Genomic DNA, 27,747 nt, shown 5'->3' on the forward strand with positions numbered 1-27,747 from the left:
AGAGAATTAAACTAAGTTCAGTCTGGCAATGACATTGTGGTGCGATTACCGCTTCTTCATGCCAGTGAACTGCTGTCTCAAGGGAGACAACACTACAAGTAGCTTCTACACAAAATAGCTCTATAGAAAGTGTGTATGCCAGCTGTCCATTATCCGCATGATGGTTCTTTAAGAACCAACACTGCAGTACAGACAACCAAGAGGCTGGCAAGGTGCCAGCTGCCAGGAACTGTGCAGGATTGCTTGATTCGGAGGTAGGTCTGAACCTAGCCTAAACGTATTTTAGTGTGCAATTAAAATTGGGGTGTTGAGTAAATGTAAAGGGCTACTTTAATTTTAAGAAAAGTAGTTGGGTAAAGGAAAAAAGGGAAATGGGTTAAATGATCATCCTTCCTTCATAAGGTCTGAATTTGCATACATGAGATTTCTGGGTTTCAGGGCACCCTGGGAGACTTCAGAGATATTTAAATGTATGTTCAGTCACCAATCACTACCAATTTACACCAAGGAAAGGTTTACTTTAAAGCAATGTTAGCAGATCATTAAAACTGTGCATGTGCAAGCATCTTAGTAAAGGTAATCAAATAATTGTTCTTCTCCTGCAGTATATATAGTGGTTTTGCTATTAATTGCCACAGCTGCTAAGTTATCTGCACTTATTGAAAATGTCTATTCACACTTAGCTTATTCACAGAGTTATTCCAGAATTTCATAAATGACAGGAAATTTTTACAGAAACCCAGTTGTATTAGATTCAGAAGCTGTATACTAACGGGCTTAAACTGTCTCAAAAAAAAAACTCAAAGTAGACATACAGCTCTTAGTAAAATAAAAACAAAAAAAACCTGCATGGCAGACATAGGACAAGAACAGCTTAAAAAAATAGAACCATTCAATAATGTAAAAGGTACTGTAACTGACCAAAAATATATTAAACAGTAAAATTTATGCAAACAAAAAACAGCCAAGTATTAACATCAAACAGGACAGAGGGTGTTTAATATGGAGTAGGGAGAGGTTGAATGAAAGACACTAAGGATAAAGATCATGGGGAGAAGTTATGTTGCATAAATTATGGCTCGGACAAAAACAAGAGAGCTAACTATAAAGGGAAAACATAAGGACAAAAAAAAGAGAGACAGGACTTTCTTCGCATCATATTTTACTAAGTCACAGAGAGCTTTATTGTTTAGTTACTAATTTCTATTCTAAAAGTGACTGATTGCACACCACATCCTGCCTATTCTAAGTAGTTCAGTGTCTGTTTCCATTGCTTTCCATTTGACTTGTAAAATCATCTTCATTCAAAATGCAGGACTATCCTCAGTCCAGCCATCTCATGCAAAAAAAAAAAAAAAAACACACAAAAGAACACTTGCCAACTGGAGAGGCTATTGACAATACTTCCTAGCTCTTTTCATTTCATCTAGGAGGACAATAATCACAAGTGCTTATAACCAAACAGTAAAAAATGTTCACGAAACAATATTTGTGTCAATTGATTCCCACAGAAAGTTAGACCCACTTAAAGTGATACTAAAAGTGCTGCATGCATTAAAATTATTTTGGGATCTGCAGGGAACTCTTGCAACAGTTTGTGGAAGGCTATTCCTTTACAATCGGAAGGTGACCACAACAATTTCATCTGCCTTTGCTGTCAAAAATGGAATGTTAGAGCAAGACTGACATTGAACATATGCACAAATATCAGACTTTCTGGAACAAAGCTATGTATTGAAAGGTACAGTTGTTTGACCGCAGCAACAGTAGACATGTTTGATGCAAAATGAAGGCAAAGCATTTTAGGAGAAAAAAGATACCAACTGTGAAGCATAGTGATGGAAATGTATTGGTTTGCCTTGCTGCTTCTGGGTCTGGACAGCTTGCAGTTAGCTAGCTAACTATGATTAGGCATTTCAGCAACCTTAGCAACTGAAACAAATAGGAATGGAATTAGAGATCTCCACTACTAAGTTTGGCCCATGTAGGTTTCTAATTTAGGTTATTGTATGTGTATCAACCAGACAAAAACTTCATCATTCTTGTCACCTTGTCATGGGCTTCCAAAAAAAAAACAGAAAGTTAATATTTCAACACATTACATAGGCATGATTCACCAGCCCTGAAAAATGCCATTCAACCATTGCTGGATTTCATATAGGCAAGACGTGGTTGCTGGAGAATAGCAGCAATGACAAAAAATAGAAAACTATTTTATTGAAATAAAAAATGGCAATTGTTTGTTATAATCATTATTTTACTAGACTAAATATTGGAATTACATCTACTTTAGGAAGGCCTTACACAATTAGGAAAAATCTAAAAATATAAACTTTGCTGCCCCCACAATATCAATGTATATATTATATGTCAGAAACTAAAATTCAACAAAAATGAATTTTTTTACGGATTTTCCATTATTCCTAATTAAGACGAAGGAAAGCCTAGCCACCCTAAAATACTCAAAAAGTAATACCAGGCATTGTTTTCAGTGTATAAGAAAATATCTCATCAGACTTTAACATGTGCTGAGAATGTATATGGCATTTGACCCCCTTGTCTACTTGTAAAATCCAGAGCATCCTTTGAAAGGCCTGGAAAGAGTAAAAGTTTTCAAGTTTAATTCCTGCCCGCATTTCTACTTTAGGTGGCAAGCCCAGTTTTTACTGTTTTACCTAAAAAAATAAAACAACAGCTTCAAAGGTAATTAAAGGTTTCTTAAAGTATAAATTTTGCAGAAGGAGACACTAAGGAGACACTAAAAATGATTCTCTATATACATGGATGCTTGTTGTTAAGCAACAGTAAATAAACCATAAATAAACAAAACAAGACTTTTAACCACCTGGGCGTTACACTGATGTCTAGATTTCTGTACCAAAAGCGTTACAGGTTTTAATTAATTTTTTTTTTTTAAATTGTAGACCTGTAACATACAGAAATATGTCCGAACATAACATATGTTCGGACATAATATGTCCGAACATAAATAAATGAAAAATACTGAAAATGCGATAATTCGGTATACTGTATAATAATATATTTTTCTAAAACACCTCCCTAGTGTCCAACCGTCCGTCACATACCTATAGACAAAACCACATAAATATATTTTGTATTATTTTGTATTGGATTGGATACAGGACTTTGTATTGAATCCAATACAAAATATTTGAATATTCCGCTACGACCCCCATCGACGGGCGCATGCACGCACATCATCAGGAATCGCCGAGGGACGCGTACGCGAACGCCGGGTATTCTAATTCTTTCCAAACTTCCATGCAAAAAGCGTTACATTTTTTGCATGGAAATTTATTTTGGATTGTAGGCTCTAATTCACCGAATTACCGCATAATTTACCAAAATATGTCCAAAATTTTATCAATTTAATAATAAATTTTTTTTTTTATAAAACATAAAAAAAACCTTTAAAAAAAAATCTTTAAAAAAAACTAAAAAAAGTTTAAAAAAAAATAGTGTATAATGTAATGTACAGTAGCTTATATAATATATATATAATACAATTATATATATAATATATAAGGATTTCTTTGTATTGAACTCAATACAGCTTTTTTGCATTGAGTTCAATACAAAGGAACTCAATACAAAATTTTGAATTTCCCGCCCCGCCTCCCTCCCTTAACGGCATGCAATCAAAATCCATAAAACTACTAAACTGAGATAAAGCAAAGTACAGCTAACAAACAGAACGAATACTACAAGATGTGTGGTCACATTACTAACATTATGGAACATGAAATCACACAAAAGAGGAAATGGAGTGATACCTCCGCTAATGAGTGGCCCTGCTAACTATTTTTTCAGCTAACAAATATTTTTTTTCACTATTTACGGGACTCAGCTAACAAATGTAAAAAATAAATTACACGATAACACACTGCATGACGAATGTTCAGCACTTCCTGTATACTGTATCAGAAAGTGAGAGAGAGACATCACTTTGACCTATATAGAGAGGGGCTTCCACAGTGCCACAGAGGGAAACTCTTCTCATACCAGTGTCAGTACAGTGCACATGTGGCTGTGAATTGGAGAGGTAGGTGTGATTTATAGCATTTATTCTTTACATACATGGGGGGGGGTTGATATGGGGAGGGGGTGGTTTGCATGACTTGCAAAATAAATCTTTTGCAAAACACAGCTGAGGTTGTGGGTGATTTTAAGGACTGAACTCTTTTGAAACATCTTGTAAGGCTTTAATGACCAAGACAAAATCTGCAGTTTTTTTTTCATGTCAAAGCAAACCTTCCTCAGAAGATAATGAATAAGTTAATTAATGAAGTTTAAAACATATCTTTAAATTGTGGCCAGCATCCAGAACTAATTGAATGATTTTCTATAGAAACCTATGAGAAATCTAATTTCGGCTAACAAAGATTTCGACTAACAAATGGGATTCTGGAACGAATTAACTTTGTTAGCCGAGTTATCACTGTATTTGACGTGTAGTAGTCCAATACTTTACAGCCCAACTGAAGCAGCACCTCAGGCTACCTAACCAGTATTGTTGATTGTGGCACCCTATAGGGATTGGTCTGTTGAGTGTGGGAGACCCGGTCCAATGCTCTCTATGTGAGAGATCTGGCTCTGCAATGCACTTCTGACTCACTTTAATAGTTTACATACATTTGGTGAAATAGTAAAAAAGACATATTCACTTTCCATGTTATTAGCCTGACTGTACAACAAGAACAAGTTTTTTTTTGGGCTTTAAAGCAAACCTTCTATTTTCCCATCTATGGCAAAATACCAGGTTTCCTGCATACAGGAATGCTGCTTTTTTTTTTCCTGAAAACTCCTTCCTACATGATGGTTCTGCTGGAGTCCCCCCAAAAAACATGGCATGTCTGGGTATAAAGGGAGCAAAATACTTACTCCTGTATCTGCCATGATACAGTGCTTAGGGCCCAAATGGCTAATCAGGAAAGACCCATTCCTATATAATCTACAAATCAGCTCCAAGTCAGAATTTACATTTTGCTGTTTTGTTTTCTTTTTGACCTGAGGCTCCAATAGGCGGAGACACTAAAAGTATTAAGTGAAAGTTACATAACATTTGTCAAGGTGGTCTACTAATTACTAAACCTTTTACTGTGATGGGGTAGGGTTTTCTTCCTCCTGTGTACTTGGTATAAATGAAGACATGTCAAATGTAACTGCAATTTTTGTATAGCACAAATAATAAATAATATGTTGGTGCTTAATAAATCAAAGATAATGATATTAATAAAAATACTTTGCCCCAAATAGGCAGGTTCTTTTTCTTCCTTACAGAAAGGCAAATATTAAGAAATATACTCACAGGGAAAGTTTTTTTTTTCAAGTAACAAAGCCACTTTAACTGCTTTTCACCAAACTGGCTGCATCAAACACTGGCTTTAAATAATCATAATTGGCATCTGGTGAAGACACCACAGCACTTACTTGGCCAAGATGAATCTCCTGCTCATGAAAGAGCTGTTGTTTTGCTTTCTCTATTTGATTAAGCTGGTCTTCCTGTTCATTACATTTTTCCCATAGTTCCCGAGCTTCATTCTGAAGACATCTTATCTTCTGTTGGAGTCTTGAAATCTCTGCCTCTTGGAGGCTTAACTAAAGAGAGAACAGTTGTTAATCATAAAAGAGAAAATGCAAATGTGATGTACAGGTACAAAAAAATGCAGTTGAATATCTTATTTATGTTTAAACATCTGTAGTCCAGAAACAAAGCTATAAAAAAGTCTTGAAGACTAGAGATTGTACAATATTAGAGATATAATTGTATGTCAAAGAATGAAAGCAGGCTGGTTTTAGCTTTAAGTCATTTATTTAAATCTTTATGATGGCACCAATGATGGGACAAGGTCATTTAGCACCCAAAATGGCCTACTTGCGCCACACTTAGCCATCCCTATTACCAAAATGTAAACTGTTTCAGCATTATGTGTTGCAGGTTCTGACCCCTTTAAACCCCATTCCTAAAGAAGTGTCCAAGGTGACCTTTTGTTTGATTTACTCTCAGCCCAACCCTGGCAATGTGATAAAAAATAGCCTCTGCATATTTAGAAAGCATTGCATTGTGCTCCATGATAGATGTATACTACACTTCACCAGCTTTGAAATCCTAAAGCTAAAGCAGATCTAACATACTAAAAAAAGTTTTACATAGCTCTTCCGGAGGGCATGATTTATTAAAGCTTTCCAAGACTGGAGAGGTTACACTTCCATCAGTGAAACTGGGTGAACCAGAAAACCTGTAATGGATCTGGTCCAGGAATCAAAACATTTGCATAGCAAATAGAAAATGACCAGGTTTGTTGGATCACACAGCTTCACTGATGAAAGTGTATCCTCTCCAGCCTTGGAGAGCTTTAACAAATCAGGCCCTGAGTGAAAAAATTTGGGGTTGAAAATAAAAATATATCTGTGAGCGGAGTTCACCTCATGCAGCTACTTGTGCTGAGGTTACATCACACCTGCACTGTTGCTGAATTCAGACCAGCATTATCACCCCTTAGTGTCAGTTGTCCCTGCTGCACTACAAGAGGTTTGAGAGGAGCTTGCAGAGGGTGTATGGTTTTCGGCATTGCCACTGTTGATTCACAAGTCTATAGCTTGTCAATTACCAGCTGGATATGCTCAGTTTTTTGCCTTCTGGTCTGCTTTTGTTGCAAAAATCTACTCACAGTTAGCTGCAGTGTCTGGGAGTGGACGTTTGTGAGCTACAAAGGTGAATTTTTATCAATCAGTGGTAGTAGAGAAGTGGTCCCCAACCTAAAACTCACAGACCACTAGATTCAGACTCCGGACCACGCATGCGCAGGGAGCCCTGTGTCACTCAAAGGGGAAGAAACTTCCCCCAGTGATGTCATGATGTTAGAACCTGCACACTCCAGAGACACAACCTGCCCACAGCCCTGAGCCTGCGATCTGTGCAGGAGACATGGTCTGCAGTTCTGGTCTATGCACCCTCTTCTCCTTCTCCTGACCCCATTGGGGGGTGCACCGGCCAGACCCACGGGCCACCTGTCAGATAGCCGCGGCCCATGGGGGTTGGGCTTATCCATTACGTAGTACCTAGATCTGGGACTCATTTAGAGCGCCACATAGGAGCATGTAGATAGATTAGAATATGTGAAATGGACTTGTAAGCAAATTTGAGAAAACCTAATTTATATTTTGTTTTTTAGTTATTTTTATTTTAAAAGTAATATTAAACTGTGAATAAAAATCTTACATGTCCCTTTAGCACTTGTCTAAAGCGTGTGTTGCGCTGCCCATGCTCCAGACATGCACTGATGTGATTTCCTTTACATTTCACCATGTACAATGTATGCATCAGGTACACGCAGTTATTTCACATTGTTTATTCCAACACATCGGCTGAGCATGGAAATCCTTATTTTTCAAATTGGTTATTTAGTATTAAGCATGCATGCTGATTATTCCTATTACTGCCCCTAATGTTTCAGCTGCCTTTTGTGCTGTTCATGCAAAGGGGCATCCTTCCAGCTGTAGTCCCTGGGAGAGTATGTAGGTTGTGGAGACTACAGAAGAGCTCCATAGCACTCCACAAGACAATGTAGCCAACTACAAATAGAACCAACTGTTTAACAATGAGATTGACAGTTTTCACATGTTTGTGGCTGGCAGGTTGTAAAAGAGATGCAAGCAGTAGACATAGTAGATGCTACAGTCAGCAGCACTATTTCATTTCACAAATTTAGGGTTTAATTACACTAACATTGAAACCTTTTTTTTATACAAACATGAATTTATTGAATTTCTACTGGAATATTTTTTTTTCAGTGTTTGTCTTACTGACTATAATGTGATAACATAAGATAGGTTAGGGCTATCTGTGAATAATGTGGTCACCTAAAGTGCCCATAGCAGAGAGTTTCTGAAAAGTAGACGTGAGCATTATGCTTGGCATTACACATTTACTGACAGCAGAGCTTAGCATTATACTTTTTACAAGCATCAAGGGCTGTCAGTATATAGTTACTGATGCTGGAAGTGGGCATTATACATTTATGAGCACCAGAGACTAATATTTTGCATTTAATGGCCCCAATGAGTGTACTTCTAGTTTTCTTTATAGGCAACAAAAGTTGGTATTTTACATGTACTGACAGAATAGCTTGGAAATTTTATTTATTTTACTCATTAATAAACTGCTGACAAATTCTTTATCCCTGTACAGAGAACATAGAACAATTCACAACAGTACATCATCCTAAGAAGCTTACAATCTAAGGCTACGTACACACGTCAGATGATTCTAGTCTGATAATTGCCTTAGGGCTAGAATCAAACGAGTATCTGACGTGTGTACAGTGGTTGTCCAACGTCTTTTATGGATCCGTCCTGGTGGATCCATGAACGAAGAACAAATGTAATAGAAGTAAAGGGGAGAAAGTGCAGCAGGGTACTGCTCCAACGTTCCCCCCCCCCCCCCCTTCCCTCTACAAAGAACAGAACGGCAATGTATAGCGTTCATTAGGTCTCTTGTCATTGTAAAGAATCGTAAAAGATTTTCTTTCCAACAACAATTATTGAATGTGTGTACGTAGCCTAACACCCCTAACACATCAGAAAAAAATTAACCAACAGTTGAATGATGTGTTGTGGGAGAAATACAAAGTACTTGAGGGGGAACAGGGACCAAAACAAATACAAACTCCATGTAGATAGTTGCTTAGTGCAGCTGGAAGCCAAAAACATACCATTGCACATCAAGTCACCTAGGGGCATATTTATAAAACAGTGAATACGACTTTTACTAGACAGCTACTGGTGGTGAATCCTTTACAGTCTTTTATAATACATACAGCAGAAAATTCACATGCAATGCATGTCTAATTCAATGCTTTTTAAACAAACCTCAAAGACTCTTGGCTAAGCCATTGTACTAACCTGATGACTACGGGCTACCATGTTACTATTTAAGGCACCAATGGGTTGCACTATACATTTACTCACCAAGACACAGTAATATATAATTCATTAAATGTTGCATTAGGCTACTGGTTCTAAATATGTCTTACTTTTTGCATTTTTTGTACTAGCCCTGTAAGAGAGGTCACACAGAACCCAGTGACCATATAAACTCATTATGTTCAATGCAAGACACTTTTTTTATAGGTGAACACAGTATGGGGTTTGAACTAGATGTGAATGTGTAGAAAGCTTCCATTTACTATAGGGATCACTGATTTCTATTTCAAGGACCATTTGTGCTCCATTCACTGCAGGGTGACTGGGGCAAAGCTCACACAAGGGCAATGACATCTGCATGAGCAAACCCTAAAGTGACCTATTGTTCCATTGGGAGGAAAAAGTCAAATTAATTTGCATTCATAAAGTGGTGCACTAATTCATGGCTAAAGGCACTTGTAAAGATCCTTATTCAGATAAACCCACCTCATTCAGGCACACAATCTATAAATGAAAGACATGCTATATAAGTAACCCCACTATGTTTCTTTTTAAATGTGCCACAATTGCAGCTTTTGTTAAATAATTAAATGAAAGCATACTAAAATAATTAAGGACACATGGGCATCTTTAAATGGCTTATTTAGCTACAAAACAATGCAAAGATTTCAAGATTTTTTTTTTACTGCATAGTGCAGCACGATACCCCAGTCAGCAATATAACACCACAAACAACAAAAAAATCTAGATTGTATAATTTTCATTAATTTAATAGAATATTTCCAATAATAAGCAGTACCATCCCATTGTGACAGCACATATTCATCATTTGGATTGTTACTACGCAACAAGGTCAGATTCTGCCTTTCACTGAATTAAACCGGATGACTTATGTATTCACCAACTTTCTCTTTTGAATTGAAAATAATTTATTGTTCAACGCTGTGTGATGGGCACAAGATGGGTCATCAGTGACTGAAAGGAATCGTGAAATCTGAAGCATTTAAAAAACTCTTGCCTAAAAAAATAGCTCTGGTAAATGTTTACTATTTTGAGAGGTTTGTTGTTAATAAATCAATCATTTCATCAATTTAGCGCTGGCTATTTCTAAAGCATAGATACCAGCTGCATTAGTCCTATTATAAATATAAATAGAATAGAAATATCCATACACTTAGTTTTCAGGTTTTTCATGTGCTAGCTGATTAACCTACCAGTATATTACAAATGGTTTCTGAAAAGTAGGGGCTGAAACACAGGAGCAAAGTAGAATCATGCATTGCTTGCAATGGCTATGTGTGTCTTCTTTTTTTTAGAAAAAGCTAATCCGACAGATGGGACTTTTACAAATGCATGCTGTAAAATAACTTGATTGGGATTTACAGAACAAAGGTTTTTATACAACATATCACATGCAAAATAGACATTTTAAAACATAAATATTTGTTTGCATTAACTGAATGAATAGTGTGTGTGTGTGTCAACTATCTAATCAGGTAAAATTCCAATTTATTTATACAGTGAAATTCAGAAGAATTTTTAGAACTTCAATTAAACACAGAGAATGCTAACTACGAAACGTGTTTTTTATATGTTTAAGAATTGATTTACATTATGGATATTATATTTTTATTATTCTGGCAGAATCTGGAGAGCTTCTGTATGATCCTGTACACTCTGTAGTCCTATCCTAAGTCCTAAGTCCTAGTCCTAAGCAGTGTTATCATCACTGTTTGGTTTATCAATGTGAGTAACACTACAACCCCTATGGTATAGAGATAAAGGGCCTGATTTATTAAAGTTCTCCAAAGACTGGAGAGGATACATTTTCATTAGTGAAGCTGGGTGATCCAGCAAACTTGAAATGGATTTCATAAAAGTCATTTGCTATTTGTTAGTAAATGTTTTTAATCTTGTACCAGATCCATTTTAGGTTTGCCGGATCACCGAGGTTTACTAATGAAAGTTTATATTTTCCAGCCTTGGAGAGCTTTATTAAATAAGGCCAAAGAGAGAAGTATTCTGTAGTTTTAACACACTTCTTGTCCTGGAATGACAATTCTGCTTTTCCACAGATGCATTGCAGTGAACTGCCTAATGTGTTAGATGTGTGTTACTGGCAGGATCACCAGGTGAAAATAAGGAACAAAAGGCTGAAAATAAAAAAACAAAGCAGCCATCATATCAAAGGACTGCAATATATTACATTTTTGCTAAAAATACACTTTAGTTCCAATCTCTTGAGACTGATCTGATGTGTAAGTGCACAGTGTAAGCATAAAATAGTAGGTAATAGACTGAACATTTCCATCTTACAAACAGCTTGGTAAACTGAAGAATGATCTGTGAACAGACATTTCAGTCTAAACTCTCAAAGTACTTACTTCTTCTTGAGAGCCAAAATATTTCTCCTGTGATGTTTTCAAGTCTGTTTTAAGTTGTAAAATGATTTGATCTCTGTTATTAACCTGCAAAAAAAGAAAATATCAAAATGAAACACAGATGGACAATGAGCGAGAGTTAAAACACCGGAATGAATAACTAACTTCATTCAAAACTAACTTGAGCAAGACAAGGCATTGTGCATTCAACCTTTCTGTGTCATTTCTTTCTCTTGCTGGTTCCTTTCAACATATGTTTCTTTGGATTTTCTGCACAAAGGCCATTACCAAGTTATAGGTCTACCAGCGTGCTTTTATATAAAAGTGCCGCTGGAGCTAAACCAGTCACACTTAACCCCTACATAGTATGATAAAATAGGGGCTTTTAGAAGGCAAATACCAAAGAAAACCAATCACCTCTGTGTACAGGGCCATAGACTAAAAACCCAAGTTCTATAAAAAGCCAATTATATAAACATTTAAAAATATTTTAAAATTTAAAAGTTCTGTTCTTTGCTAGAAGTTAAAATTGCCAAAACATAGGCATAAACTAAGCAATTCAGTACAATCTATGGGGAAAGATTAAAAAAAATAAATGTCAGCATTGCATGTAGAAGACAATTTGCTTTTGTCTGGAAAATAAAAGGTCTGTTACCAAAAATTTTCTTTCATTTGTCAATAAATATAATGGGTGGCACTCATCCTGAAAATTAAAAAACGCTAACATACTCACCTTTTTGACAACCTTTGACTACTAATTTCCCTCTATCCCATTAGATTTATCAGCATGGAACACTTCCAGCAGTGTAAGGTGTCCCCTGCCACCCACAATGGGCCCGATTTATTAAATCCCTCCAAGGCTGGAGAGGATACACTTTCATCAGTGAAGCTGGGTGATCCTGCAAACCTGGAATAGATCTGGTCCAGGATTCAAAACATTTGCTGGCAAATGACTTCTTAGGTTTGCTGGATCACCCAGATTCACTGATGAAAATGTATCCTCTCCAGCCTTGGAGGGATTTAATAAATCAGGCCCTACGAGTTCCATCCTCGTACCACTATGTCACTACAGGACAAAACAGTTCCAGATTCTATTAAAATAGCAGAGCACCGACATCAGCTTCTCTTTTGATTAGTCAACTTTCATGCAATTCACATGTGTTCCAGATTCTGGCATGCCACCTCAGGCACTAAAACTGGTTTTTAGCTTTTAAGCATTTGCTATTGTCGATATAGGCATATTTTTCTTTGCTTCATAATGGTTGGCTCCCAAATTCTTTAATAAACCATTTGTCCATATTTGGAAGCTTATGTACGCCTTTCTGGTAGCTGCCAGGTCCGCTATGCACAATTTTGGGGGAAAAGCTGACAGCAATGATATATCACAGCTGTTTATCAAAATTAAGTTTATATACAGAATAGAGCAGCTGCGTTCCAAATAGGCAATCCAACCCCCAGCATTTATAAAAATTTGGAGGACCTAGGTTTAATCTTGATCATTTGGGAACACAGCTGAGTATGTAAGTACTACTTAGTTTGCACAGCAGATTCTGCAAATGAGACAAAGTATTCTAGAAAAAAAGGAAGGGCTCCTGTTTTTTCTTGTATTCTAGTTTTTGTAATTGTATACCTTGAAGTATAGCGTTTGGAAACATTTCCACCTCCAAGAATGTTTTCTTTCCTACAGTTTTCCTTTATAAATTAGCACTAACAGCTCTGGTTCATTTCAGCCAGACCTGAGGGTGGCAAATAGGCATATTTTTTGTGGCATCTTTCAATATGATTGTTGGAGAGAAAGTCAACCAAATGTTTCTAAATACTAACCCCCACCAGCATTATGCAACTTCTGAATTTCAACATAAGTGTTTGCTAACATGGCAGCGTAATCTCTTATACAAGTAAGCCCATGTTTTAGGTTTAATGCCTATGAAAGGTTAATATGACACAACTGAACCATAAATATAGACAAGCCTGTATACCTAGTATAAGAAAACTTCTTTGGGGGCAATAAACTACATGTATACTTAGAGAAGGGAAAGAATAACCCCACCAGTATCTTGTTTGGGACATTTTCCTTCACTTACTGTCCCAGAGATGTAACAAAAATCTCTACAATATAAGACACATTTCTGGTTTAGACAGTTGTCACTACAATGTATTGTCATTACAATATTTACGCTCACGTCCTAGTGACAATTTTCCATCACTTTTTGTTTTGGTGACAGATGTCTAGAGGACAAAAAGAGAGGAATGATGAATCTCCTTAGTAAGTAAAATGGTAAAAAAGACTTAACAAAGTTTCTATCAGCTGATGCTATAGAAAGTCATCTGTATTATTAGGATTATTGGGCAGAACTGTCTTCAGAGTCCCGTCTAATCAATTCCTAAAGGAGGACTGGGGAGGGATTTTCGATGCTTTTGAATTATCTGTTCAGTGTTTGCTCAAAAAGGGGGAATCAGCACGCTAATTAGGGAGTTTAGGGGCAGCACAGTGGCTGAGTGGTTAGCACTCTTGCCTTTGCAGTGCTAGGTCCCAGGTTTGAATCTCGGCCAGGACATTATCTGCATGGAGTTTGCAGGTTCTCCCCATGTCTGCGTGGGTTTCCTCCGGGTACTCCGGTTTCCTCCCACATTCCAAAAACATGCAGTAAGGTTAATTGGCTTCCCCTCAAAATTGACCTTAGACTACTTTAGTGACATATGACTATGGTGAGCTCCTTTGACGGACAATTAGTGACACGACTATCAACTTTGTACAGCGCTGCGTAATAGGATGGCGCTAAAAAAAACTATGTAATAATAATAAGGCAGAGCTGCATCAGAAACACAGCATGGCCACCCTACAGGTGAAAACAAGGGGGAATATTATGGCCAAGTGTAAAGAAATGACAGACCGCATGCAAAAATCACTCAGCAAGCAACTGGTACTTGATTCCTTTGTTTGGAAAATAAACGGTTTGTATTTTTCCAGTCCAGCATACTCAAACCTGTGTAGTTAAATTAGAGATCCACTTATTCTACATATATTTTGAGAAAAAGACAAAAATGTATTGCTGCTTGTATTCCTGCGAAAAAAAAAAAAAGATTTCCTTTTCTTCATGACCCAGTAATAGAGTCCAAAAATTCAACCATTAAAACACTTATGTTTTAGTTGGTATGAGTCTCAAAATTTAATGCAATCAGCTACTGTACTTCTGGGTGGGGTAATGAGTGTGGCAATAAAAACTGTGGGAAACTAGATAGCTGGGGCTTGAACCCTAAAGTTTTTATGAGTTTATAGTGTTTTCATCCAATAGAATGGCAGTGATACAGATGTATAGTGTTTGATTATGGCACTAAAAAAACAAAAAGAGTTCCACAACCCCTCTGAATTTTGATAAGGATCTGAAGCACCATATCAATATCATCATATTTAGGTCCAGATATAGCTTTATTCCAATGACAGACTGTTTACATCAACCAACATGTTTTAGGTTGCAGCTCTGCACCTTTCATCAGGGCTGGAGGCAGTTTTGTGATCCCTAAGGTACAGCAATAGACCACACCAGCCCTGCAATACCTTTGTAAACAATCTGTCATTGGAATAAACTGGTATCTGTACTTGAATATCATTAGTTTCCACATTCCTTATGAATAAAACCTAGCAAAATGAGTTTCAAACCCTTCTACACTCCAAAAAACTCCTAAAAAAAAAAGTTTGAGCTTGAGGTACAGTTAAAGGTAGTCATATAGTGGATCTGAATGTTATCTGACATATTAGTTTTCACTGCAATCCTACAAAAGCTTGCTTGAATGCAACCCTGGACAGCACAGTGGCTCAGAGGTTAACCTAGGTCCCACCTTCTATTTTCGGCCAGAACACTGTCTGCATGGAGTTTGCAGGTTCTCCCCTTTTTGCCTAGGTTTTCTCCCACATATATTGTTAGGTTAATTTTGTTTCCTCCCAATTGACCTTAGACTGTAATAAAGACATATGACTAAGGTAGGGACATTAGATTGTACGCCCCTTTGATGGACAGCTAGTAATATGACTATGGACTTTGTAAAGCCCTGCATAATATGTTGGAGCTATATAAATACTGAAGAATTATATTAATAATAATATTAACCATCATGAGATCTTGAGATAGGCTGGATCTCCCTAAGATAAGAGAAATGCAGCACTTTAAAACCAGACCCAACACAGGACTATATAACTGCCCTAAACACACAATGAACGTGTATGGCGAGTGAAGGGTAGGTCATACAAGAAACAGAATATGTAATGTTAAATAATAACAAACCTCTGTGTAAGGTCAGTTTTAAAAAAAAAATCATATCCCAACACAATGCCTTAACAGCATTTGCCTTCTCCCATTAAGCATATCTTATTTTCTTTTTTTTTTTACAAAGGCCAGTCTCGCAACAGACAGGGGAAAAATAGCACGAAAGAAAAATGAGTTACATTACTTTTAAAAGTAATGACGCATACTTGGTTGTCATTTGTGGAGAGCAGGGGTTACAATAAAGCAAATGACATGCCTCGTTATATTCTCTAAACATGTAATTGACAAGAGGAGGCACTCTACGAGAAAGACAGCAAAATGTATTGTAACACATGCACACACACACCTCTTGTTGTGCAGTTTTATGTCTCTCGGTGACAACTGCCAGTTTTAGCTCCAGCTTCTTCCTTTCTTCACTCATCTTGGAAATGTCCTGGGACTGCTGCGTGATTTGCTCTGTCAGCTGAATATTTTCCTCCTTAAATTTATGTAAAAGTTTCTCCCGGTGGAGCAGCTGGATGTAAAACAGATAAATGCAAGGTTCATTTCAAACACTGCTGTCCCATCTTCACATTATGTTCCCCAAAGTAGAGTTTAATGCTCAAAAGGAAATGTAACTAATTGAAGCAAAAGGCTGCTTATCTTTTGAATATTCACAACATGCAAGCACATAGACTTAAGCAGGTTAGGAGACAGTGCCTGTCTGTTTTGGCCAATAATGTATGCAGCTAGCATAGACAAACAGAAGAGATAGATAGGGATCATTTTGCTTTTTAAATGGAAGCCAGTTTAGCCAGTCTGCATTTTTCCATAAAAAACTATTTTAAGCTTTCTACAGTCACATTGCACTGCATATCAGTGATGCAGGTGCACCCTCAAAGTATATCATCTTTCTATGGTGCTCAAAGTTCTGCTAATGTCCACTGTCACTGTAAAAAAAAAGTAATAGTACATCCAAGATTTTACAGTTGTTATAAAAAGAAAAGTATAAAACAAACCTTAAAAACTGGACATTTGTGTTTTTAACATTTTCACTTTCAGCAGCTGATATATCCTCGTTGCACAACCTCACTATTATTCAAGATAAGGTTGTAATTTTTCTTCAAGTTTTAGTGTTGAGGCAAATAGAAGAAACATGTGATCTGGGGGTAAAGTGATAACCTTGGATGGTGCTACCCTTAGAGGATGCCCTTTATAATAATGGGCCTGATTTATTACAGCTCTTTTAAGACTGGAGAAGATGGACTGAACCTGGGTGATCCTAAAAATCTGAAGTACATCTGGTCCAGGAGTGAAAACATTTGCCAAGTAATAGAAAATGATTTTTAAGAAATCAATTCCAGGTTTGCTGGATTACTTAAGTTCTCCCGTGATAGTCTTTTTCAGGCTTGGAGAGCTTTAATAAATCAGGCCCAATGTCCCACAAGACAAATGGGCTAGGATTCCCTAAATTACACAAAATGAAGAAGCAAGGTGGTATAAGGCCAAAACTTCCTTGAGATCTATTACTTGAGACATTTTCACCTTGCTCATTCATTAAAGAGCTGATTTCTCCAAGACGTAATATATGCATGCTTCTGTTGCACCTAGCACTAGGACCTCCAGGTAAAGTTTTTGACCCCAAATGAGTTCTTAACATTCTTCTTCTTTTTTTTCCCTGCATGGGGGTTGGCAAACAGCTTGTGCTTGGTATAACAGGTCGTTCTGAGAACTACATCTGCATTTTTTATAAATTTGGATATCTGCTAAACCATACAGACACATAGATTTTCCAGAGGATATGATTTGAAACCTCACAGTCTGCTAACCATGCAAACCCATGTGGGCATAGCTCTAGAACAGGTTGCAGCAAGAACTAGGTGTTGATTATAAAGTTCACATCTGATCTTATTACACCTTTACTGTAATCTATATATTCTTAGGTAAACGAAATATTGTGTCACTTTTGTATTGTTTGAAAACACAGCAATAACCAATGTCTCCTTTCAAAGGTGGTACTTATTTATTTAGTGATTTCTCTAGGTTTTGTAACCACCTGGTTAGCCCAGAGGTCGTCTTTAAAGAATCACTGACTCCCTTACTACATACATGTCTAACTAGTAAGTAATTTATTGAATATGTATTTCAGCTTTATATAAATATTTCAAGCCACAATAAATATTCGATTTTATGCCCATGCAGGGTCTCAACACCATGTATGTTTTTGCTCTTGTAGCCATTGTTCTAATAAAAACACACAATGTTGAGATGTTCACATACAGCTATAATAAAAAAAAGTTTTTTCTAGTCCGTTCTGCTTCCATAATAATGAGCAGAAAAAATGTGCAGTTTGGGCTGTTTGGAAACAGAAAGGAAAATGGTTTTTATGTTTGGCACACATCATGGAGACATTACAAAAGGTAACAGAAACCATAAACAATCACAACAGGATTCCTAATTATAGATGTATATTTTAGGTACTTGTACTGCCAAGCAGTAAGGAAATAAATAGCAAAGGTTAATACAAAACAGGCAATTAAAATTGATTACCTCATCATAACATGCAGAGTACTGGTTTTGAGCTTTTAATAGTTCTTTCTGTAAGGCCTCGCATTTGCTTTCTTTGTCATGTATCTACGGAAAACAAAATTCAGAAAACATTTTTAGAAACAACTGGAACTGTAACAATGACAACCTTCCCACACCTAAGTGCTAAAGGTACAAGAAATATACAGAATTTGAGAGTCAAGTCTTTTTTTGATACAACAAACAAAATATATATTAATAGTTGTTAACCATGAAATATATATGGCAACATTTTTCATGCAAGCTTTAAACACATCTGCTTTCAGTATGAGCGTTTTGTCAGCCATCTTGGTAGTAAAGTGTACAGCATATGTAAAAGGAGAGCGGCTTCTTGTTAATGGTGAGCAAGAAAGAATGTACGGGTGAATGAAGCGCTCACGAGATCCCAGTACAGAAGCACCTTGCGTGCTACGAAGGGCTTCAATTTCACCATTTTCTAAACTCAGAAAAATGTATCACTCCAATTCCGAATATTGAATGTCTTATGGAAAGTGAAAGGTCATTTGTAACTGTCCAAACGATTGATGGCGTTAAGATACCTCCTTGACCTTCACCCTGCACTCATAAAAAACAGTTTCAGATGACAGAACACGGGACAATTTTTTTCCCCTTTCTCAGAAATGTCTGTTCTTATTCCCTTTTGCTGAGCTGATTTGTTATCTGATATATTTCATAATTGTATGTCAACATTTAATTACTGTGTGTCTTCCCTCATTAAAAAGCTAACTGTCATCTAATCCTGCTTAGCAACGCTGGCTGTTTACACTAATTCATGCAATTCTGTCTGCTCTCTGCCAACGTTCTCCATCACCATCTACGACATAATTGCTTCAGATGCCATTACAGTCAAGGTCACTGGCTGCAAAAATATATATTCCAATTACACATTTGTTAGGAGACATTCAGGATTCTGACTGCCTTTGTTTACAATGGATTCTGTAACTTTAAAGGGTCAAATTGCTTTTAGTTTTTGTTGAATGTTTACATGTTTATACTGATCTTTTATTCCATTTTTCATTGCATACATAAAATATTTAACAAACATTTAATTCAGTGTCCTTTCATAACATAAAAACCCACCATTACTGTTTCACTTGTTGATGGTGACTGTTTAAATTCATATGAGGCAATAACAACTAACTAGCAGTCAGTGACATGGTTCTGTGACAAGACTAGTTTGTTGGAAATACACAAGAATTGCAGTAGATTAAATTTACTAGACTTTTCACAGCATAGTAAATTTCTGTAGAAAGTTTGGATTGAGCAGCCTATGCAGACTAAAAAAGTGAAAGTATATTGTGGAATATTTTAGATTATGTATATACAAATATATGTGTCCAATGGATAACGTTAAAATTATGGGGGGAATAGGAAGAGGATCAGCTTTCTGTGTATTATTAAAAAACTGTGTATTTATTCAAAAATCGTCATTGAAAGTTACAACAGCGATTGACTTAGAATACATGTCTATTAGAGTATGTCTATTTGTCAAATGTGAAAAGTGTGATGAGATGCCCAATGGATGTGACGTGCTACACAATAGTTACAACATGGTATATAGAAGTTCTTTAGATTTAAATATGGTCATTCATACAGAAATCGAGAATGGAACAATTTGCTATTATAACTCATAAATAGTTGCTCCAGCCTCTTGAGCAGGCCCAAACTCTGTCAAGTATGGTGGATAAATGACATATGTTCTGCCCTTCACTTGGTCAGTCGTGTACATGAATATCATATCATAAAAAATGATGGCTTTTTATATTTAACAGATTTAATATATTGCCTTATGCCAAATCCAACCCAAGCAAATGCTTCCCCATTCATCACAGTCAGTAACAACATTAGATATATACAAATGGTTATGTGTTTGGCTTTCCAAGTCTATAATTAGATACCATAATACCATCCCTTCAATTTACAAGCCTTCTAGCACACAAGTACACATTTATGCACACATTTCAGCTATCAAGAACTTCCCTTTCTCAACTTTCTATTTTTCCTTTTACTGACAATGAAACATCAGCCACTAGCATTACACCAACACGTTTATCTATGCTATGCTAGCTATGGACTCGATTCATAAGACTAGATGTCATGATCACCAACATCTACTCCCAAACTGTTAACAGGCAACCTGGCACAACAAAAATGTTAAAATTGCTAAAAAGGTATCCCAAGGTGATTGTTGGTGTACAAACATGTAATGCAGTAGCTCAGGGATGGTCTCCTATCTTTTAAAGTATATCTAACCCATTTCTGTCTAGTTTTCAATATATTAGGGAAGAATTAGAACACCTATCAAGTTTTATTACTGCCTGTGCACATGAGGGGTAAATACCGTATTTTTCGGCGTATAAGACGCACTTTTTCTTCCCCAAAACTGGGGGAGAAAAGTAGGTGCGTCTTATACAGCGAACACAGTTTTAAAAATAATTAAAATTTCATACTCACCCGATACCGCGATGCTGCGTGCTTCTTCTCTCCTCTCCTCCTGGCTGCAGCGCGTGTCTTCTCCTCCTCCGAGCGAGGAGAAGCCGGCACACGTGCCCCCGCGATCCTCCTCCTCCGAGCGAGGAGAAGCCGGCACACGTGCCCCCGCGATCCTCCTCCTCCGAGCGAAGAGAAGCCGGCACACGTGCCCCCGCGATCCTCCTCCTCCGAGCGAAGAGAAGCCGGCACACGTGCCCCCGCGATCCTCCGAGCGAAGAGAAGCCGGCAAGCACTGCACCCCCGCGATCCTCCTCCTCCGAGAAGCCGGCAAGCACTGCGATCCCGGAAGCACGCTGATCCTACGCACAGTACGGTACCGGTAAGTGGCACAGGGTGATCAGAAGGGGATGAATTGGCACAGGGTGATCAGAAGGGGATGAATTGGCACGTGATCAGAAGGGGATGAATTGTTAAATTTATACAGTTGATATAAAATATTTTACTACAGTATTTGGTTCAGAATCTTTTTTTTTCTAGATTTTCCTCCTTTAAAATTGGGTGCGTCTTATATGCCGAAAAATACGGTAACTATTAGTAACAAGATCCTTCTCAAAGAGTGACTTGTGATTTGTGACAAAGTCAGCTTTTGCCTACAAGTAAAAGTGCTGTTTAGTCTGCTTAGACTTCAGGTTTTGAGGGAAAAAAGAGTGTTTTGAACAACATATATGTCCAATATATTTACAGGCTAACTCTGGGGAAGGCAATTTTTGTTGACATAGATCGTACACTTGTTTTTTTTTACAAATGTTTGGGTGGTGAATCCAGAAATGACCCCAGTTTTTTGCTGTCACATCCAGTTTTTAGGATACAGGGTACCCCCGATTTTTGTCAAAAAAACATACAAATTTTACATACAATGAAAAAATAATGAAATAATAACTTGAAAGTACTGTTTATTTAATGTTCTTTTGTTCTTACAAAAGATTTATTGTTACGATATGACATTAAAACCTTTGAAAATTAATCGGGTAAGCAGTTAAGGTAAAAATTAACGCTTTTAGCTTTACCTGGAATGTTCAGTGTTAGGACAATCCCGTCGGATGCTCAACAATAGTCAGCCATCATATGTACATCCCATCTACCCTGATACTGTACTTCCATGACCTTTCAAATCTTGGTGGAATCTTTCACCCTTGCTCATTCATCCCTGACTGCATCAAGGTTTTCCGGGAAGTTAGAAAGATGGCTATGCAGAAAATGCACCTTGATGCTCATATTGCAACCAAGCATTTTGTAGCTCTGCAAGAGTTTCTGGACAATTTCTGTGTAATTATTTGCTCGTGTGTTTCCAAGAAAGTCCTTGACAATGGCTTTGAATGATAACCAAGCATTCTTATCAACTTCTGACATTGTCCTGATGAAAAGTTCATCTTTGATAAGCTGCCGAATCTGTGGACCATCAAACACACTGGCCTTTATTTTTTCAAATGACAGGCTAGGAAATGCCAACATTAGGTACTTGAAACAGTCTCCTTCAGTTCGCAAAGCTTTAACAAACTGCTTCATCAGACCCAGTTTCATGTGCAGAGGCGGGAATATAATATTTTTTTTATAAACAAGTGGTTTGTGTAGAATGTTTGGATCACCTGGTTTTAGGGCAGATCTTGGAGGCCAATTCCTTTCCACCTAATGCCTTTCATGAGCTCTACTGTCCCGCATGCACAGATAACAGGTATACTTGGAATATCCGCGTTGCTGACCAAGAAGGAAGCATACAATTTTAAGGTCAACACAGATGACCCAATTGTGTTGGTGATATTGCAGCAACTCAATGACTCTCTTTATGTCTGCATATTCTTCACAAAGAGAATTTGAATGGCCAATTGGGACTGACCCAAGTTTACTGCCATTGTGAAGGAGGACACACTTTAAGCTCCGGTTTGAGCTATCGATGAATAGTAGCCATTCAGTTGAGTTAAAGATTGGAATTCCCAATTCCTCCATTAAACCAGGTATGTTATGGCAATACACAAAGCCATTGTCAGTTCTAAAGCACTGCAGAAATGCCATTTCTCTGGTTCGAAAGTACCATACCTTCATTCTTTTTTAAGAAAGGTTTTCTCACGCAGTCTTGATTCTGGTAGTTCTGAAGCCTACTTTGATAGTCCTAAATCAAGTGCCAAATCACTCAACTCATGCTGATCAAATCCCTTAAGAACAGAGTCCTTTTCAATATCAAACTCTTCATCATTGTTGTCCCCATAATCACGTTCCTTAAGAGAGGGTAGTATAATGAAAACCGGCACTGGGATTTCATCTGAATGAGCCATTGGGCGTGTAGCCGATGGTAGACTAGGATATTCTGTTTTCAATTTATTTTTCTTGTTATATCCAAAAGTAACATTTACTAAAATGATCTCCTGGTTCTCGCCAATCCATAGGTATACCTAATGGCATCTTATCACGTGTTCCCTTGTCCACATTAATAAACCCTAGATGTTTAAATGAATAGCCTATACATATTCACTTTACAGTAATCACATTTTTTAAAGCTGTAGAGAAAAAACCTGATGTGATAGACGAAAACTAACTGCACTTTCAGAATCAGCATACCTATTTTAGTGTAAATAAGCTTAAAAATTGAAGTCAACAAAAAATGTGTTCAAAATTGATACCCAGTGTAATTGAAACCTGTATTTTTTCAGGTAATAGCAGCTACTGTAGATAAAAACCCAATAGCTCCAGGGTTAGGTACAGATCACACAAGTAGTGATGTATTTATAAAAACTATTTTACTTGATACATTTTGGTGGGTTTTCTAGAATATTATTCGTAGAGTTGAATAGTATTCCATGTAAGTTACACATAAAATGTGTATGGCAGAAGCTTTAAAAATGCAATTCCTAAACAAAATCTACAGACCATACCCAGGCTAAACATTTTGTCTTACACATGATGCTCTGATGCTATTATTAGCACTATTTGCTTCCATAGTACTATCATATCCCTAATGTGTTTGATTGAGGAACAGTTAGGTGATCTGACTTCCTCAAAAGTCAGGCCGCTTCTGATCGATGCAGAGGCTGCCATTTTTATTGTTAATAGTGTTTATACTGGTCTAATAATCCCCTTTTTTATACCCCTTTTTCTTCTGCATGAGTGGTATTTAGATTGGGTATCAAATTTAAGAAATTGTTTTTGATATGGTGATTTACCTGGAACTGCACAAGAAGAAAGCAAGACCACCAGTCCACCCTCCAGACCGTTTAGCCACTTCCTTAACCCCAACAACAAAACTGCTGTTGTTAGAAGTACCTTAAAACTCCCTAACTTGTTCCAGGGCCCCACCAACATTTATTGTTATTGTTCCTTTCTTTAATTTAACATCATCCAACACCTTGCTCTTTTCAATTACTAATATCGGTTCTTCTGCCAACCTCCTAATTGCAATGAGATTTACTCACATAACTGGAGATGGCAAGACCCTGTTTGTGCAGAACATGCCCATCCTGCTGGCACATGTAGAATATCCATCTCTGTGTGCTACAACCACCTGTTCTGTAAACATGGCTTCACTAGTTAGGGGATTTTCAGTTACGTCACTGCTTCTATGAATCCTGGAAAAAGGAGATGAGTCCATATGTGAAAGCTGCCTCCTTTCAATGCACCCTTTTCTTATGTTATTCTATATGGTAGGGTCAACAGTTCTATGGTTATTAACCACTTCATTTCTAAATGTTCAGTGTGGAAAGCAGCAAAACAAAAGTGTCAATTAATACACATCTAATGCAAACAAAATGTATATTTTTTCTGAAGTACTCTTTTTGACATGGTTTTCATCTACTTTTATTATCAGAAATCAAGAATCATTCTTGGATCAAGAATCATTCCTGGTGCCTGTAGACTTTATATTCTTTAAAGTACGTACACATTTCTTATATAGATCGGACTCTTATTTGTATATTGCTCTATATCACTTTGTGACTTCCCACACATTTATAATGAATCCTCACTAGGGAAGAGGTAGAATTGCCTCCTTTCTGCCTTTAGTAGACTGATGCAGGATTATACAGAGGACCCTTAAGGGTTAAGTACTTAAATGTAAAAAAAGGGGCAGAGTTTCAATGAGTTTGATTGTGTGAGCCACATGTTTCTGTAAGTAGATAAAATAAAGTACCGTATCAAGTAATAGATTTGAATATGTATATAGCCATACAATGTAGTACAAGTACAATGACATGAATAGGCAAACCTCTCTTCACATCCTACGAAAGCAAACAAACATATGCTCTACTATTATTATTGAGCAACAAGGCAGAGTGTAGCAGCAATATATGAGCCTCACCATAATTATTTTAATAAAAAAATGCAAAGGTTTAAGAGTACATAATGCAGATTGTTGAGGTAAGAAACGTGTAGTGGACAGAGTGCACAGGTTACAAAGCTACAGGTCAGGTTGTAAAAAGAAAAAAACTCCACTAAGTTCAATGACTAGGGAAATAAACATATCCCAGATATAAAAAAAAGAGGAAGGCTAAAAAAAAAACCCTGGTATAATTTGCTCGAACAGGGGAGTTATACTCTTATGCTATACACATCTTTTTCTTAAAGCAATCTTTAGTAGTTGCTGAAACTACTTTCTGAGGGAGCCAATTTCCCATTTTCATTGACCTTACAGTGAAGAATCCCTTCCTTATCCGGAGATTAAACTTCTTTTCTTCCAGAGGCAAAGAGTGCCCCCTTGTCTTTTGTAATGATCCTAAACGTCTCTTCTCAAGGGAGAATAGATTCAGTTCAGCTAATCTCTCCTCATAGCTGAGCTCCTCCATTCCATTTATTAGTTTAGTTGCCCTTCTCTGCACTCTCCAATTCCACAATGTCCTTTTTGTGAACTGGTGACCAAAATTAGACTGCATATTCCAGATGTGGTCTGACCAATACTTTGTACTGACTTCATCTCGATCTCTGCAGTCTATTCCTCTCTCAATACAAAATTAATTTATTGGGTTGGAAATACATACCACACAAACCAAAAGTGTTGGGAATGTGTAATTCAAGAGAGTGAAGGGACTGGAGCATGTCATGCACAGAGCGCAGAGGTCAGTAATGCATACTGCACAGAACACTGGGATTAGAAGTGCACAAGGTGCAGAGCACAGGTATTGGGAGTGCATAACAATCAACAATAGTCGGGTGGTCCAATGGTTAAGGCCCAAGACATCCAACAAGCAAGGCGAAAGCCATGGCCAGTGAAAGGAAATGACAATGACAATGACAACCAGACAAGTCACAAATCTCAGAGCCCCCTCTGCATATGTCTGGATTGAAGATATAATTTCCACACACTGAGCCTCTAAGTCTAGACAACGTTACTTGCCTGATAATCTGTGATTGCTTTTTGGTGATAAAAGTAGAGATGTTTTTAAACTACAAAATATATATATATATATATATATATATATATATATATATATATATATATATATATATATATACGAAATTTATGAATTTATTTTTGTGTACCTCTCTAAGTATAGGCACCTTGTTTATTATCTTTAGAAAACACAACATTTGCTATTCACAACAGTTGCAAACTATAGAAAAAACAAATCGGGTGTGTAATAGTATGCAGGATTTTTTTCTATGAATTCAAGAATACACAAATCTTGTGTTTTTCTCCGTTTATGTCTTTGTGGTGTATGCACAACTTTTCTTCCACAGATCTCTTTATATCCCTGAACAGAGCCAGCACCTTCCATGCAATGTTTAAGTAGCATCACTGACTTTTAATAAGCTTTTCTAAAAACCATTCTAAAAAGCTTTTAAATTAATGATCTTAAAATGGATTTGCAGCACATTGAATTACTAGACCAAGCAGTAAAACAGTCATCCCCTTGTCCGAACAACTTAGAGCCCCCAAAAAGAAGAGACTTCCATTAAACTGAACTATAACGGCAGTGAGAATGGCCAATGTTAATGTGTTGTTGGCAGCTCCCTTTTGCTTTTATAAGGCAGAATTAAGGAAAGATCATTGCCTATCATTCCACTAATCCCTATTTTATTTCAGCATTTCAAAATGTGAAATTGTAACTGCATGTCATTTAGAACTTCAGAGTTTAATACAATCAAATCTCCACGTTGGTATTCCTGTCTAAAGCTGGCAGCCGCAACAGCTATAAAGCAAATAGAATGTCAGTGATAATTAACACTGACAGGAAAGGAAACAGGAAAAAAGGAAACAGTGTTTAAATTGTGTTTTTTGGGGGTTTTTTGTGCACAATACATTAAAGTTTCCAAGCGTTGAGCACACTTTTTTTTTTTTTATTATTCCTATAGTGCTGTTCAAGTCGGCATGATGTATTTCCAAGAAAATTCTACTAAGAGAGTTAAGCATCAGGAAACCATTAGATGGCAGTTTTCAGTAGTTTCAATCCCACAATTTGATTTTTAAATGATGAAACATTCAATAAATGAAATGACTTTGCGCAAACATCGACGTGGAATAAATTATTTCAAATGAAAGCATGGAAGTTATTTGTTCAGCTGCTCCAGTGGTTGGAAGGTTAAGAACAAAAGCTATTATTGTTCAGTGTGTTTTTTCGCAGGAAATAGACAGTGGCAAAGATACAGAAGTTCAACACATGAGATCAGAGACACAGTTTTCACAGTAGACTCAAAACAGATGTTGGAAAGACGTGTGATCTTTACAGAAACTATTAGTTATGTTTTCTTTTAAAAGTGAAGCACGTTAACGGGATTGTGTACCTGGTTAGCTGCTTTCAAGACCTCAACATTTCAGGGGGTTAAAAGGAAAAGACGGCCTACATAAAATGTAGACAGTTTCTTATTTACACAATGTCCAGTTGATTTTCATTATCTGTTTTATTAAAATTCTATGTTTAGTAATTTTAAATATTTCATAGAGAAATGCCAGTCAAAACCTAAATATAAAGACTGGAAATACATTCAGTGAATACAGCCTACCTGTCTGGGGCATGCATGTTTTTTGTTTTGGCAATGCTTGCGTACAACCCCAAGATGAAAACTCTGTGGTGTCAGTAATCTTGTGTTCTGGGAAAAAATAGATCTGATCCTGTGATACTGCAAACCAGGTATTAACTGCTTGGCCTAGCTGAGTCTCTGCTTGATCAATGATT

The 27,747-nt window shown here is 37.0% G+C and overlaps 1 protein-coding gene across 1 annotated transcript in view; it reads right to left on the reverse strand.

Moving 5' to 3' along the window:
- The window catches only part of LOC140331915 (uncharacterized), a 209,268-nt gene that overhangs the window by 158,912 nt on the left and 22,609 nt on the right, over positions 1-27,747 (reverse strand). Inside the window, exons 5-8 of the mRNA XM_072413249.1 lie at positions 18,122-18,205; positions 15,939-16,106; positions 11,331-11,414; positions 5,452-5,619 (exon numbers count right to left, since the gene is read on the reverse strand). Coding sequence (XP_072269350.1) covers positions 5,452-5,619; positions 11,331-11,414; positions 15,939-16,106; positions 18,122-18,205 — 504 coding nt within the window. The remainder of the gene's footprint in view (positions 1-5,451; positions 5,620-11,330; positions 11,415-15,938; positions 16,107-18,121; positions 18,206-27,747) is intronic.

The sequence above is a fragment of the Pyxicephalus adspersus genome, chromosome 5 (assembly GCF_032062135.1).
Source record: "Pyxicephalus adspersus chromosome 5, UCB_Pads_2.0, whole genome shotgun sequence".
In the NCBI taxonomy this organism is placed as follows: domain Eukaryota; kingdom Metazoa; phylum Chordata; class Amphibia; order Anura; family Pyxicephalidae; genus Pyxicephalus; species Pyxicephalus adspersus.